Source organism: Rhinatrema bivittatum, chromosome 15 (genome assembly GCF_901001135.1).
Source record: "Rhinatrema bivittatum chromosome 15, aRhiBiv1.1, whole genome shotgun sequence".
Lineage (NCBI taxonomy): Eukaryota > Metazoa > Chordata > Amphibia > Gymnophiona > Rhinatrematidae > Rhinatrema > Rhinatrema bivittatum.
The window spans coordinates 36,951,058-36,966,642 of NC_042629.1; the positions used below are offsets into that span (position 1 = coordinate 36,951,058).

At 42.2% G+C, this 15,585-nt stretch overlaps 1 protein-coding gene across 2 annotated transcripts in view; it reads right to left on the reverse strand.

Annotated features, from left to right (window-relative positions):
* The window catches only part of CFAP44 (cilia and flagella associated protein 44), a 131,467-nt gene that overhangs the window by 72,292 nt on the left and 43,590 nt on the right, over nt 1-15,585 (reverse strand). For both annotated transcript variants that reach the window (XM_029578456.1, XM_029578457.1), the window contains exons 16-19: nt 13,695-13,847; nt 12,201-12,425; nt 9,806-9,954; nt 7,100-7,379 (exon numbers count right to left, since the gene is read on the reverse strand). In XM_029578456.1, coding sequence (XP_029434316.1) covers nt 7,100-7,379; nt 9,806-9,954; nt 12,201-12,425; nt 13,695-13,847 — 807 coding nt within the window. The remainder of the gene's footprint in view (nt 1-7,099; nt 7,380-9,805; nt 9,955-12,200; nt 12,426-13,694; nt 13,848-15,585) is intronic.

A 15,585-nucleotide genomic window follows, 5' to 3' on the forward strand; every position in this document is an offset into this window, starting at 1 on the left:
CCCAAGAAGCCACCTGAGAGCATATCGAATGCGCCTTAAGACCATCAGGAACTGGTCGACCATTACAAATGTATGCCGAAGCAAAGGCTTCCTTCAACCACCGTGCAATGGTAGGTTTTGAAGCCTGACAGCCTTTCCTAGGGCTGCTCCATAAAATAAAAAGGTGCTCCGAAAGACGAAAAACATTTGTGACTTCTAAATAACGTAAGAGCACTCGGCGCACATCAAGCCTCTTTAAGTCCCATGATTGAGTAAAAGACTTATCCAAATCTGGAAAAGCTGGTAATTCAACAGACTGATTGAGATGAAAAGAGGAAACCACTTTGGGTAAAAAGGATGGCACTGTGCGCAGTGATATACCTGTGTCTGAAATTCTCAAGAAAGGGTCACGGCAAGACAGCGCCTGAATCTCTGAAATGCGTCTAGCAGAACAAATTGATACAAGAAACACTGCCTTAAGCGTTAAGTCTTTTAAAGTTATTCGCTTAAGGGGTTCAAAAGGAGGGGCACAAAGACTACGAAGAACCAAATTCAAATTCCATGATGGACATAGAGCCCAAATTGGTGGTTTTAAATGTTTGGCGCCTTTGAGAAAACGGACAACATCTGGATGCATCGAGACAGACATACCATTCTCTTTACCTCGTAAACAGCCTATTGCAGCAACTTGGATGCGGAGTGAATTATAAGCCAGACCCTTTTTTAAACTGTCTTGTAAGAAAGCCAAAATGTCCACAATTGAAGCTTTGCACGGTGACAAGCCGGATCTATTACACCAAGTATCAAATACCTTCCATACTCTAACATAGGTAAGAGAAGTAGAAGGCTTTCTCGAACTAAGCATAGTGGTGATGACTGAGTCTGGGTAGCCTCTCTTTTTTAACTGCCTCCTTTCATAAGCCAGGCTGCTAGACAAAAGTGAACCGCTTGGTCGAAATATACTGAACCCTGTCGAAGAAGGTTGCGAAGATGACCTAGAAGGACAGGACCATCGACCGCTAAATTGATGAGATCTGCATACCATGGTCTGCGAGGCCATTCCAGAGCCACGAGAATCACTGGACCTTCGTGAGATTCTACGCGACTCAGCACTTTCCCTATTAGTGGCCATGGTGGAAACACATAGAGAAGAATGTCTTTTGGCCAAGGGAGAACCAAGGCATCCACCCCTTCCAATCAGTGTTCTCTCCTTTGACTGTAGAACTGAGCTGCTTTCGCATTGACACGGGTAGTCATCAGATCTAGCCTGGGTGTGCCCCACCTTCGGGTGAGTATGCTCATTGCCTCCCAGGAAAGTTCCCATTCTCCGGGATCTAGATACTGGCGACTGAGAAAGTCCTCCTGAACATTGTCTACACCTGCTATGTGCGATGCCGCTAGACGGCGTAGATGAGATTCTGCCCAGGTCATTAGCATGTCTGCTTCTATGGCAACTGAGTGACTTTTTGTGCCGCCTTGCCTGTTGATGTACGCTACCGTCGTGGCATTGTCGGAGAGAACCCTCACCGACTGATGTTGAATAAGTGGTAGAAATCTGCGGAGTGCTAGTCGTACCACTCTGGTTTCCAAACGATTGATGGACCACTTGGCTAGCGGAGCCATCCACTGACCTTGTGTCGATTGTGACTGGCATACAGCTCCCCAACCGAAAAGGCTGGTGTCCGTTGTCACTAATATCCACTGTGGAGGATCCAGGTCCATCCCCTCCTGCAGATGACGTGGTACCAACCACCACTGTAAACTGGACCGAGTCGGCTCCAGAAGTGGTAGAGGAAGATGAAATTTCTCTGACATGGGGTCCCACCTGGAAAGCAACGCCCTTTGCAAAGGTCCTAGATGTGCAAAAGCCCAGGGGACCATATCCAGAGTAGATGCCATAGAACCAAGAACCTGTAAATAATCCCATACCGTGGGTAAATTTAGATCCAAAAGGCGACAAACTTGTGACATCAATTTGTGCATCCGATCCTGGGGAAGAAAAACCTTTCCCACAGCCGTATCGAATCGAGCCTCCAGAAACTGTAAGACTTGTGTCGGGATTAAATGACTTTTCTTGAAGTTGACTACCCAACCAAGAATATGAAGAAGATGCAGAACCTTCTTGATCGCTTGTTCGCAAAGAGTTTGTGACTTTGCTCTGATAAGCCAATTGTCGAGATAGGGATGAACTAAAATCCCTTCCCGTCTGAGTGCTGCTGCAACTACCACCATCACCTTGGTAAATACTCGAGGAGCAGTTGCTAGACCGAAAGGGAGGGCTCGAAACTGATAGTGTTCGCCTAACACCATGAATTGAAGATATCTCTGATGTGACTCCTGAATTGGGATATGAAGATAAGCTTCTGACAGGTCTAAAGAGGCCAAAAATTTGTTTTTGTGGACAGCCGCAATGACTGATCTCAATGTCTCCATACGGAAATGTGGAACCCGAAGTGACTTGTTTACTGCCTTCAAGTCCAAGATTGGTCGAAATGTTCCTTCCTTTTTGGGAACAATGAAATAAATGGAGTAACGACCGGTCTGATATTGAGACTGAGGGACTGGAACAATAGCTCCTAGATCCAGCAAACATTGTAAAGTTTGACGTACAAGTTGCTGTTTTTGAAGAGAACCGCTCGGAGATACTAGGAAAAGATCCTGTAACGGGCGAGCAAATTCCAAAGCATAGCCTTTTTTTACGATATTGAGGACCCAATGGTCTGAAGTAAATTTGACCCATTCCTTGTAAAAATGAGAAAGATGTCCTCCTATCTCTGGCACCAAGGAATGGGCCGGCGCACCTTCATTGCGTAGATTTGGAGGATGGAAATGATTGGGAGCTGTTAGTACGGAGATGCCATCTCCCACGAAAGGAATGGGCCCATGCCTGTGCCCTTGAAGGCTGTTGTCGTGTAGAAAAAAATGGAGTTCTACCAGTTCGGAATCGTCTCTGACCTCGAAAACAACCTCTAAAGGTACTGAAAGAACGATAGGAATGAGGTTTATCCTCTGGTAATTTATATACTTTATTTTCTCCCAAATCTTTAGAGCAAGGATCCTTTAAAAGGAAAAGAACCTAAGCGAGATTTGGAAGTTGCATCCGCCGCCCAATGGCGGAGCCAAAGAAGTCTTCTCGCCGAAACTGCAGAAGCCATTGTACGAGAAGAAGTACGTAAGAGGTCATATAATGCATCAGCCGTATATGCAACAGCCGATTCCAACCGATTGGCTTGCTCAAGTTCGGCCGATGGTAAGTCCTGAGAAGTAAGTAATTGTTGAACCCACCGAACGGTGGCCCTCTGCATTAAACTACTGCACACGGCCGCACGTACCCCCTAAGGCGGATACCTCAAAAATACGTTTAAGGAGAACCTCAAGTTTTCTATCCTGAAAATCCTTTAGAGCCGTGCCTCCAGTGACTGGAATTGTGGTGTGTTTAGCAATGGCAGAAACTGCAGAGTCAACTTGAGGGACCTTCAGCAATTCTAAATATTCTTGTGGGAGTGGATATAGTTTATCCATAGCTCTAGTAACCTTAAGACCAGCTTCAGGACATCCCATTCTCGAGTAAGTAATTGAAAAAGCTTTGGATGAAAAGGGAAAGATTTAGACTGAGCTCTAAGCCCTGCAAGAACAGGATCTCCGGGAGTGGAATCCGTCACTGGTTGTGGCGCTGGAATTGCCAGCTCCTCTAAGACAAAAGGAATAAGAGGATCTAACTCCTCTTTGTGAAACAATCTTAATACTTGGGGATCATCCCCCTCCACCAGAGCGGATTCCATAACACCCTCATCAACAGCATCAGTCGAGGCTCCAAGGAGAGGATCTTGTAAGTCAGAATCCTGATTTACAAGATGTAAATGTGACATAGATTCATCCATATGTTTAGGAATCTTAGCAGACGGTGGTTGATTACCTTCTGCATCTGCTGTAGCCTCCAAATATGCCTTATGCATCAATAAAATAAATTGTGAAGAAAATGGCTGTTTCAAACCCCCCCCGGACTGAAGAATATTATTTTCATTAAAATTAGAGTGCTCTGGACTTAAATTAGGAGGAGATAAACCCTCAAGCAGTTCCCCTCCTCCAGATCCGGACCACCGCTATCGTCGGTTAAATTCAAAATGGCCACCGCTGCCCCGCGATTTGGAGACGGGGCCGGTCGAGGCAAGGGAACAGTTTGTGAAAAATTTGAATCGCGCATACTCGGCAACGGCCGTTTTCTACTAGCAAGAGGCAGTTCTGACTGCCCTTCGCCTCCAGAAACGCAACGAAAACACAAACTGTCTCTGAAGAGCCACGCTGCCGGCTCTCCACAGGCAGTACAACGAGAGCCCCGCGGCATGACTGAAAAAATAAAAACAAGCTCTGAAGAAGTAACTGGGAAAATAAATTTTGCTTGTGTCTTAATAAATCTTTAATATTTTTGCCTTGAATGTAACTGCCTTTTGTCTATGTTATAATACAATTAATGGAGCTTCCTCTTCAGGGGAATAACAACCTCCCTGGAATAAATCAAATCATTAAGCTCCGTTCAGAGGCATAATAACTTCTCTGGCACAGAAAGGGGAAGGGACCGGCCCACCGGTAAATCCCCTCTTTGCCCGGGAATAATAATGGTCTTCCGGGTGGTAAGGCTTGAAGACACAGCATCAAATAAATTATATATACATTTTTTTTTTTTTTTTAAACACAAGAAGATCTAGTCAAAGATCAGCCAGGAATCAAAAATCCCTTGACTGCAACTAAAAGTAAATTCACTCAGTTGACCAAGTATCAGGACTGCAGGGTATGTCTTCCTTCACCTGCTGGAGTCAGAGGAATACTGGAGGATCGCAGGAGGCACCCTGGGATATGGGAGGTGCTTAGAACTTTGACCTCTGACTCCACCTGCTGGAAGGGAGACATAACCCTACAGTCTGGACTGATCCTGGTATGTACAGGGAATACCTCTTAGATGCCTCCAAAATGCAAAGGAAAGGTCAGAGTCTTCCTTCTGGAACCCTGATTTACTTCCCCATCAGCAGCAAATTCCTTTCCATTGTCCTTGGACCTCTACTATTGTGCGGGGAGAAGTTCCCGGTGAGAGCGTCGGCACTCCTAGGGGAGATGGTTTCTCTTAGTCATCCTGACTGATGAGACACCCTGACTCAGAGACATGGACTATTCTGATCTTCCAGCTCTGTTGCTATCTGAGGATCTCAGTTCGATGTTAAGCTCTGGGGTGGGAAGCACCAGCAATTTTAGCATCTCCTTCCAGCCTTGTGCTAGGCGGTTCAACTGGTCCGATGAGACGACCCCAGAACGACCTGCTTCTGTGATAAGAGCAGTTGGGCTGCCTTTCAGTTCATCTGTGGCCATGTCTGGGGAGTTGTGAGTTTCTCCCTTTTCCATCTAAACCAGAGATGGTTGCCTTGGATTCTCTATGGGAACTGATGGCTTGTTTTGGAATTGCTATTAACAACTGCAAAAAGAAGATTGATCTTTTGACTTCCTCTTTGGATCCCATGGTTTTAAAACATGGGGGTCAAATTTTGGAGCAAGAAATTAAGATAAAGGTTTTGGAGAAGGAGAGGCAAGAAATTAAGGATTTAAACAGCTCCCTTGTTAAAGATAGGTATGCTTTCTCTAGATATTTGGAAAACACCTCGAATTATTGGGGAGCAAGCTTTGCTGACTCTATGAAAGTATTTTCTTGAAATATTTCATAGTGAAACTGAATCTGTTCCCGTGACAAATAAGATATATTTTTTGCCTATTTTCTCTCGCAATGCTTCAATAGTGAATCCACCTTCTCATTCCTCACCATTAAATTTAACTATTCTAGTCTTGAGATTATTGAGAGCAAACTTTGTTAGTTTCCTTTGTTACTGAGGCAGACCTGAGCAAAGTGATGCAATTTCAGAAATTTAAATTCTCCTTTTCATGGTCAGCAGGTGAGAATGTTTCCTGATGTTCCAGAGTTATGCAGGAAAGGCGTAAAGGTTTTCTTTCTTTGAGACAAGATACTTTAGCTATAGCAGCAACATTTATGATAAGATATCCCTGTAAATGCATTGTTGGATGGAATGAGGATTATTGGATCTTTTTTGCCCTGGAACAGCTTAGGTGTTTTCTGAACTCCAAAAGATTAATATCATCCTCTGTTCCCAGTGAATATATCAGGAGAGAAGATACTAATGCGATTTCCTTAAAGTGTTTAGTTTGGTCTCCCATTATATTTCAGCTTTTTCTCTTATGCTGTTTGACCTAGTATTGGAATGGCTTCTTGTATTATTTAAGTTATAAATTTCTAACATTTTTTATTTTTCCAAGTGCTTCTTTATACAAAGGATGTGTTTGCTTTTTATTAATTATGGAAAACAATTTTAAAAAATGCAGAACTAAAAATATGCATTTTCCAGATGAGGAAGTGGGATAAATCACCAATCAGGCAAGACACATCCTACCCCTCCAGTGTTCCAGGAAGAGGGAAATCAAATAGGAAAACTGCCCACACATGTAGACATCAGAATGAAGACTGTATGATTTAACCTCCTGAAGGTTTACCAGTTACTATCCTATTTTAGTGTTTATATAATCAGCTATTTCAGCATTGCTCCTCTGCTAATATATGTGGAGTGTATCTGGGTACTATAACCTGCTATTATATAGTGCAGTATCGGTTGTTCACTGCATTACACAGTTTGCTACCTATATGTTTTTAAGAGAAGAATCTCTTCAAAATGAAATGTCATCTGTCTGACCGATTCTCTATGCTCATATCCTGACCACTCAGCCTTTCTTCCTTGTCTTTTGGCCTTGCTGTCACTCCTCCAGCATCCTTCTATTACCGAGATGTGACTTTTTGTGGTTTGGTAAATATTTGGCTTTTTTCTTAACTCTATCGGAGCTCCTCTCAATCTCTCTTCCTGCTCCTTGAACCTTATCCCAGTTTTGTATTGATCTGGCACAGCAGAGTGTTCTGAGATATATTTGTATGAAAGACACTATGTAAGCTAATGCACTGCAGCATGTAATGTGTTCTTGTGTAGACTTAATTTTAACTTGTCCTGCTGGGTACCAAGAAAGGACTATCTACTATTAATAGCTACCAGAGCATTGTAGTAGAGATACTTACTCTTGGAGAGGGCACTTTAGCTTTCTTATCCTTCATCCGTTTCTCAATGTCCTCCTGGGAGAGGATGCTGAAGGTGAAGATGTTGCCATCAGCACCACAAGTAATGAGGAACTGGCTTTCATAGCTGGTGGCGAGAGCCTGGATGCATCCATAGTCATTGTCATGGATGTTGAGAGTCCAGTATCCTCCCATGGAACTCAGAAAGGGATCATTGCTTTGCAAAGGGTAGACCCGCAGTGATCCATCTTCCATCCCACAGAAGAGTAACTGCTTATTGGAGCTGCAAACCAAACAGAAGAGTGTTGGAGCCAGTCCCTGTTATCCAAAGATGGCATACACCTCTATCACTTGCTTAGACTATGGTACATCTGGCATACATCATGTTACAGCCAAACTCAAACTCACAGTATTTCTGAGACTGCCTTTCTTGAAAAACACATGGAGCTGGGAATGCTATAGAAAGACCATCATTGTATAATTTTGTTTTCTTTCTGTCCAGAAGTTCAAACTTTGTAATTTTCTATCATGTAAAAAAACACATCTCATCTAAGATAAAGGAAGGTTACTATAAACTATCAATTTTGAGACATTTGAAACCATTATTACATCATGAAGAATTTAGGACAGTGCTGCAAGCACTAATATTTACGAATATAGACTATTGCAATTCATTTCTACTTGGCCTCCCAAAGTCTTCAATTAGACCATTGCAGGTACTGCAAAATTCGGCTGCCAGGTTAATCTCTGGCACAAACAAAAGAGATCACATCATTCCTGTCTTAGCTGCTTTGCATTGGCTGCCAGTTGACTATAGGATTAAATTTAAGGCTTTATGTTTATTACATAAAGCGATTTACGCAGTCAGACGAATACACACACCACAACGAAATTTGCGTTCGGCTGGAAAGGAATTTTTCACCATTCCCTCTATCTTGACAGCCAGACTTACTTCCGTCAGGGAAAGGGCTATCTCTTTGGCAGGCCCAGGTCTTTGGAATGCATTACCTATTGAATTAAGACTCCAGAGTAATATGAAAGAGTTTAAGAAAGCACTGAAAACCTGGCTATTTGCACAAGCATTTCAAGTGGAAGCCAACTAGAAATCTATTATAATATGTTATTATGTTTAACTTTTTACTTTATTTTAATTTTTAAGATGTTATTTTATTAGTTATGCATATAGTTCAGTCCTTAATTAGAGTTTTAATCTATATTTAGTTTTAAGTTAGATTTTAGGATTGTTTTCTGTGTTTTTATGAATTATTGTATGCTATGTTGAATTTATTGTAATGAAACATTGTAAACCAGTGTGAAGGTTCATACCAACATCAGTCTAGAAAAACCAGGAAATAACTAAATAAATAAATGTAGGTTTATATATCACCCAGTCATTCATCATATCAGGAGAGGATGGTGTCCTATAATGATTTTCCAAAACTATCTACTGCTTGATGCTGTTCATATTTCTGGGGCTATTGAACATATTGAAACTTTTGTTGAGTAACCACCAGCCATGATTTTCTCTCTGAATTTATAGCTATAAGCGGTGCTCTGCAACCAAAATGCAGGGATGCCAAAGACCATCTCTGATATCTCAGGGTGTTCAGTGACATCACAAAGGAACGCCAACAGAGCCAACTCAAAGTAGCCTAAAGAGTTAATTTCACATTTGTAAATCATCATATCTGGCACAAATGAAATACATAATTTGTCTATTCAATGCAGTGTTTATTGTCATTGCTCACTCACCCGGGGAAGGGTATCTAAAACCTGGCAACCATCCACACTGTAGTATCTTTAATTTATTTAATGAATCGCTTTCCAGTTTTCAATAAATAGCTCAAACCAATATACAAAGTTAAAAAAATTAAATATGATACATAAAAAAACAATACAAGAAAACAGAAACAAGAAAACATGACATAACTCCTTCTAAAAACTTATAAACAGAGAACCTTGCAAATATCTCCACCACTTTCTAAACTGGTATCTAGCGTTAATGATATGAAGCACAGCCCAAAATGCAGTGTACCATTCATGCTAGGTGGGGGCTCCTATACCAGATTTTAGATGAATTCCTAAAGGTCTGAAGGTCAAAATACTTTCAGATACCAGATATTTTAGGCACATAAAAATATCATGGTAGATAATTTTAGTCCCTACTGTTGAAATGTGGCCAGTAGCTTGGGGAACTCTCCTTAAGTAAGCAAAAGACATATCATCTTAGTGATCTATTATAAATCAATGAGTATTTCAAAAATACAGATTTTGAAATTTACTAAATCTTCACTGGTTAAAGAGGCATTTCAACTTTGCTCACAGCTGAAATGTTCCTCACTTGGATGCAGCAATATACACCCCCAAATGGAGAAAATAACATTTATGTTCTTCTCTCTATGATATGCACCACTTGAAGACTTGCTCTGATTCCAGCAGCTCTCCAGTCTCCAGGTAGGGTTTATCAGGGAAGCTGTGCTCCCAAAACCGCATCCAGAGGGTGTCCAAAGATGGCAAAGTACATGGGATCAACAGAAAAAATAACTTTTCAGTTAGATTATCTGTTTTCCCTTCTGTAAAACTTTGCAGAGCATTTGAGTAAGGAATCTTATAACTGCATATCAGAGGAATCACTGGTACTTCACCTCTACTAGTATCCACAGAGATTTTAACCTCTGCTGAGCTCTCATCCAATGGGGAATTCAATACCTGAAATGTATCTTATGAATTGGGTTGTCGTCTGTGTCCTCCACGGGCAGAACATTAAAGGGTTCATCCTTCCTCAAGGAAAAGTCATTTTGATTGACCTTCTGTTGTGGGAACTTGCAGTGATATAAGAATCCTGAATCATAGCCACCCTGGAGGAGAAGAGGAGGAAGACTGCACAGTAAATTAAGATGTATGGACTGCTTGGGGGTGCAGGCAGCCAAAAGGATGGTGTAGGCTGTAGAAGGAAAGGGCTGCAGACTCCAAGGCTCCATTTGACACTCTCTATGGACAATTGTGGATGCAATTTAGCTGTGTTAAAATGGATTAATGTGTCTAAACTGCCCTCCTCTGGCCAGTTTTAAATATGCACAGGCTTCCACAGCACATAGATTATGAGTAGGCATGCACAAGGGGGAGTTTTGATCGGGGAGAAAAGCAAATGGCACATGCACATGACGTTTGCCAAGTATGCCTGCTATTTTACCCCTTTTTGGTGGCCTGCAAAGTAGCAGATGCAAAATATACCCGGAGTTTAAGCTAATATTAAAAACAACCTCCCCAGCCAGTTTGTGTTTGAAAATTAGTGTAAAGATGACGTGGGCTGTTCGGAACTGGCACTTATGTACATAGAGACCCTAGAGGGCAATTCTCAAAGCCATTTCCACACATAAAACCAATCAAGGAAACATTATCCTCCATGCATCATTTCAGAGCTCGTGGACTCTGAGCTACACTTAGAGGAGATGTTCCCAAGATCAGGGGAGGAAAAGTCCACACGGAGATTACATTTTCAAATCTGCACGTTAGTTTAACACATGGCATCAGCAGCTGGGGAGGGCAGAAAGAGAGGTTGATTTGTTTGTCCCTCCCCTGCCAACCAAGAAGGTCTTCTGCTGCCCCTATTTCAAGGGTGGCCGCTCGGGATTTTGGCTCCAGGGAGGAAGGGAGATGGGATTTGCAACCCCCTATGTTGACGGGAGCTCCATCTAATAATATTAATGATAGTCAGTGATAAACATCTCCTGAATAAAGTTATCTGGGAAAGCCTACCTGGATAACTTGCAATCCAACTGGCTAGATTTCAGTATCGCTAGTTAAGTTACAAAGTTATCTGGGAATGTGTTCCAGATAATTTAAACATAACCAGCAATATTCAAAACAGCTGTTAAAAAAAAAAAAAAGGGAAATCAAACAAGGACCACAGGGCCCGATCTGGTGGCACCCCATCCAAATATTCTCCTAATTTAAAAAAATTAATACAACTAGTGCCGCTGCTTTGAAAATACTTCCCTACTCCTCTCCCACCCCCACTACAAGCTTTCTTTCTGTGTCCCCACTCGACCTCAAGCATTGAAAGCAGGCCTGAAGCTCAAACCATGGGTCTGGCTCTCAGCATTGTTCGGATGGCCCCACTGTTTTTTTGCACATAAATGCCAAGAACAGGACCCCACCCCACACACACACCATGAACTCCAGGTTCAGCTCCGTAGGACCAACACTAGCCCCAGAAACCTTGCTCCACCTCTGACCAGGAGTTACATTTCCAGGGTTAAGTAAACCTGAGCTAAGTCTGTGCAACTCTCTACATTGGGAAGTACTAGGTAATGCTTTCATTAACATGGGATTTGCATGGAGGAGTGTTAATTTGTGTGCACAGTTTTATTCACATTTTTGAGCACCAAACCTCTTATGTCAGGAGTAAGATTGTGTGTACAAAAATATGCACACAATTGCTTGCTAACAGGTGCGCACATCTGACTAAACCTCATTACACTGGGGCCTAAGAGAGCACCTGAGGTAAAGGCAGATCAAGTGACTTGCCCAAAGTCAGAAGTAAGCGGGATGTGAACCCTGGGCTTCCCTAGTTTCCAATTCATTGTTTTAACCACTAGGCCACTTCTTGTCCAAGAAGCAGATTTCATTTTGTTGCTGAAGAAAATATCCTGTGCTCTGCTGTGCATAGGATTTTACTATGATAAAGGCCTGTTTGTTAGAAGGTCAGAGGCATCTTTTTTTGGCTATGCACTGGGCCTTGTAAGACAAAAGCATGAAAGGAGTGAGAATAAATAAGGCGCACCCCATTATGATGCATCAACAGAGACGTAAATCCAACAACTCCTAGACTATAACATGTTGGGAGAATAGGGGAAGTGCTCATAACCAGCTGATCTCTAGTAAAGAAAAAAGCCATGAATTCCATACTAAACAACTCTGAATGGCAGAAAAATATGGCTAGTCATTAGATAATTATTAATGAAACATTTCTTATCTCATGCCTAACTGTCCTGTGGTTCTGGATGCTTCTCGGCACCTGCCTCTGGAGAACTAACACATGATGGGCTTGGGTAGGGGAGAATTCATAAAAACACAAAAGAAAAAAAATGTAGCAGTTTACCAAAGAAAGGCAAAAGTTTCCTTGTGTTGCGTAAAAACCACATAGGATGGGGCTGGGCAGCTCTGGGATATAGATGGCCGGCAGTTCCTCCTCCTCCTCCGGCTCCTCCCGTAAATCCTCTTCCGTCAGCTCCACGCCCGCCTCCTTCTGCTTCTTGATCCAGGCCTCCCTTTCCTTCCGTTTTTGCTCCTTTGCTTTCTCTCTGCGTACCCTCTCTTCTTCCCTCTTGTCACAGGGATTTATTCGGGCAGAAGGAAAATGCGAAAAGAAAAGAAAAGAGGAGAAGACTTGGAAACCCAGGACAAAAGAGCGTTTACCGTGCAGGCCTCCTGAAGTAAGAGCCTGCAGTGACGCGACATTTACCCTTTAGCATGATCTGCAGGCGCTTATAACCACGGACAGAATTCTATCTAACCAATACAGGATGTTCAGTTACAGAGGGAGGGAAGCAGCTTATGCATGATCACACAGAGAAGGGCTTTGAAATTTGTCGCTCTAAGACACGGAGATCTCTGTTAAAATAAAATAAATAATAATTAAAAATCCGGCCTCCCCATGCTCAATGAAGTTTGCATTCTAACCATGGTCTCTCCCCAGCCTTTTGGGAAGCCTGATGCTGCTGCAGCACTGCTGTTTAGGATGGGAATCGCCGCTCCGTGCAGGTAACCCAGTGCTTTCCTAGAAGCCAGATGCATTAGGGTTGGAACTGAGCAGATTAACCCAATGCTTTCTGGAAAGCACGAAGCAGTCGTACTCCCGCTGTTTTGGGCTAGGCCACCATTCCATGTGGGTTGCCCATTTGCTTCATTACCATCCTGAGGAACCCTTGTGTTTATTTCATGCTTTTTTTCCATTACTGTTCTGGTCTCCACCACTTCCCTCTGGGAGGGCATGCCATTCATATCAGAGAATGCAGAACTGGCCCTACGGTATTACCAGTTTCCTACTTTATCTGATTTGGAGGGAAAATTGTGTCGGGAAGTGTGGCCCACCCAAGAATATCACCTGCATGCCCCTATTTTTTCCTGGGCAATGTCCCATGTACCCTTATTCCTGTTTTGACACAAAAAAGGAGCTGAATTAGCACAAGTTTGAAACTTGTGAGCAGTAGCACCAATCTTATAGAAAGAAGGCCAGTTTTGCATGTTGACCAATCATGAAAAGTTTGAAAGCGGCTATTTAATCCCAGAGGGGTTAGCCTGGTTAAAGTATCTTATAATTCTAGATATTCAACCATTAATTTAGGGTGGTCAGCTTTCAAATGTTATTTTGAGACATTTGAAGTTGGCATTAAAATGCTATAAATTGGATAGTCTGGTATTTGGTTTTGCAGGCGAGAGTGGAAAAAGCAATTTTCTTAACTAAAATGAGAAACTGTCCCTGCAAAATTCCTAAAACACAGCAGCACTAACAGTGAGATTAATAGACCTGTATAATATTAAGTTGATCTAGAATGAATCTGCTAGCCACACTCCCTCTTCTCCCATTCTGTACCTTGATCTTGGATTTAATGCTGTAGAAATGGAAGCATTGCTTGGGAAGGTTGGGGATCTCATAGGTGGACACGGGATCCTGTGTCTCGGTGCTGGGAGCAGGGACCTGCACAACAAAGCCGTTCTCACAGAGCACCAGCAGCATGTTTTTCTCCTGGAAAGGGGTGAATAATACACAGCATCAGGGGTGTACTACGGAGTCAGTTACAGAGGCATGAGAAAGGGCAATGGATATATAATCATCGGATCAGTGGGTAGCTAGAATCCTGTGCTTTAAGAGGGTCATTTTCAAAGCCATTTCCACAGATAAAACAGGGCTTTCCCAATACTAATGAATTTGCCTTATTAAAATCCAAGTTAGAATCAAATCCTGCTGCAGTACAGCCTTCCATCTGCCGGAGGTGTTGATACCAAATGTTTTGTTTGAAAGATGGTTTGATTGTTGATTTTATGTATTATGTGAAAGATTTTCTGAGTGTAAAATTTATCCGCACTGGACAAGTATTCAGGACGATGTGGAATACAACTGATCTCTATCATACACAAGTAGTGATGATGTCACAGAAAAAGTCCTGTGCTCTGCCACCAGCTGCTGGAAGAAGGAAATAGCCCACTCCTTCTGGACTGGTGTAGCAGGATGTAAAAGAAACAGGCTTTCACAAAACTGTCTGCCTGATATGCAGGTAAAAGTATGTGCAGAGAGCCTGCCTGCATGCATTTTTACCCGCAGTTTGAAGAGGCATTCTTGTAGGTGATATTGGGGCATATTTTAGCATTTTTTGAGCGTGAGTGCGTAATTTTCCCCAGAAAAAGATCTGAGCTAAAATTAGCCGGTATAATCCTGCAGTTAAAACATACCTGCAAACTTTATACCAATAGGAGCAGTTACAAAATTACCCCTAAATTCCTTACAACAGGAATCCCTTACAAAGGGTTGGCATTTTACCCAAGTGAACCTGAACAGGCTGATCCAGGCCTGGTTTTGCCCCCATTACATGCATGCAGTTGTGTTTCTCCTTTCCTTAGGGAAATCACAACTCCATGTAGTGGGGTAATACCAGGACTGAGTTGACCTGGGTGAGGTGACAAACCCTACCCCAGGGTGAATTTGACTTTACTGATTTTTTTCCTTTCAGGTAGAAAAACACAATATGAGCTGAATATGCTTACACAGGCTGGTGGTGGTGAAGAGAGTGGGTTCTTAATAAGCTTATACCTACAGAAAGCCAAATGATTGTACATATTGACTGCATAAGCAGCAGAACTAGCGAGAAGGCTGTGGCATATCTATAGTCTGCACTGCACTCGGACAGGCGTAATCTGAAGAGAGGAGGATAATTGAAATAAATGTGCATACAACAAGGGGAAGTAAAATAAATCGAAGAAAGATAAATTATAGCGTCAGCATAGATTGTGAGCCCTCTGGGTCAGAGAAATAATTACAGTACCGGAATATAAAAATCATATAAATAAATAACTCGTTCCCTCACTAATAGCTCTGCACTGACTGCCAGTACAATCCAGAATCCATTATAAAGTACTAACTCTAATTTTTAACATCATCAACAACAGAAACCCCTGCTTACTAAGCGTGACTCTCCAACCAAACACACCAGCTAACACTAAGATCGCAAAACAAAGGACTATTAACTGTGCCCACAACGCAAATAAGAGACCAAATGGTTTCCTTAGCAGGCCCCTTGTTGTAGAATTCTCTTCCAGTGACATTACAGCTGATAACAGACAGAAAGAGCTTCAAACGTGAACTGAAAACCTGGCTCTAAACCTGGCTCTTCAAAAATGCATATGATCTAACATAAAATATCAATATACAGAACTCTACAAGATTTAAAAATCACTGATAATGTTAGAAGACTGAACACAAGGAATGA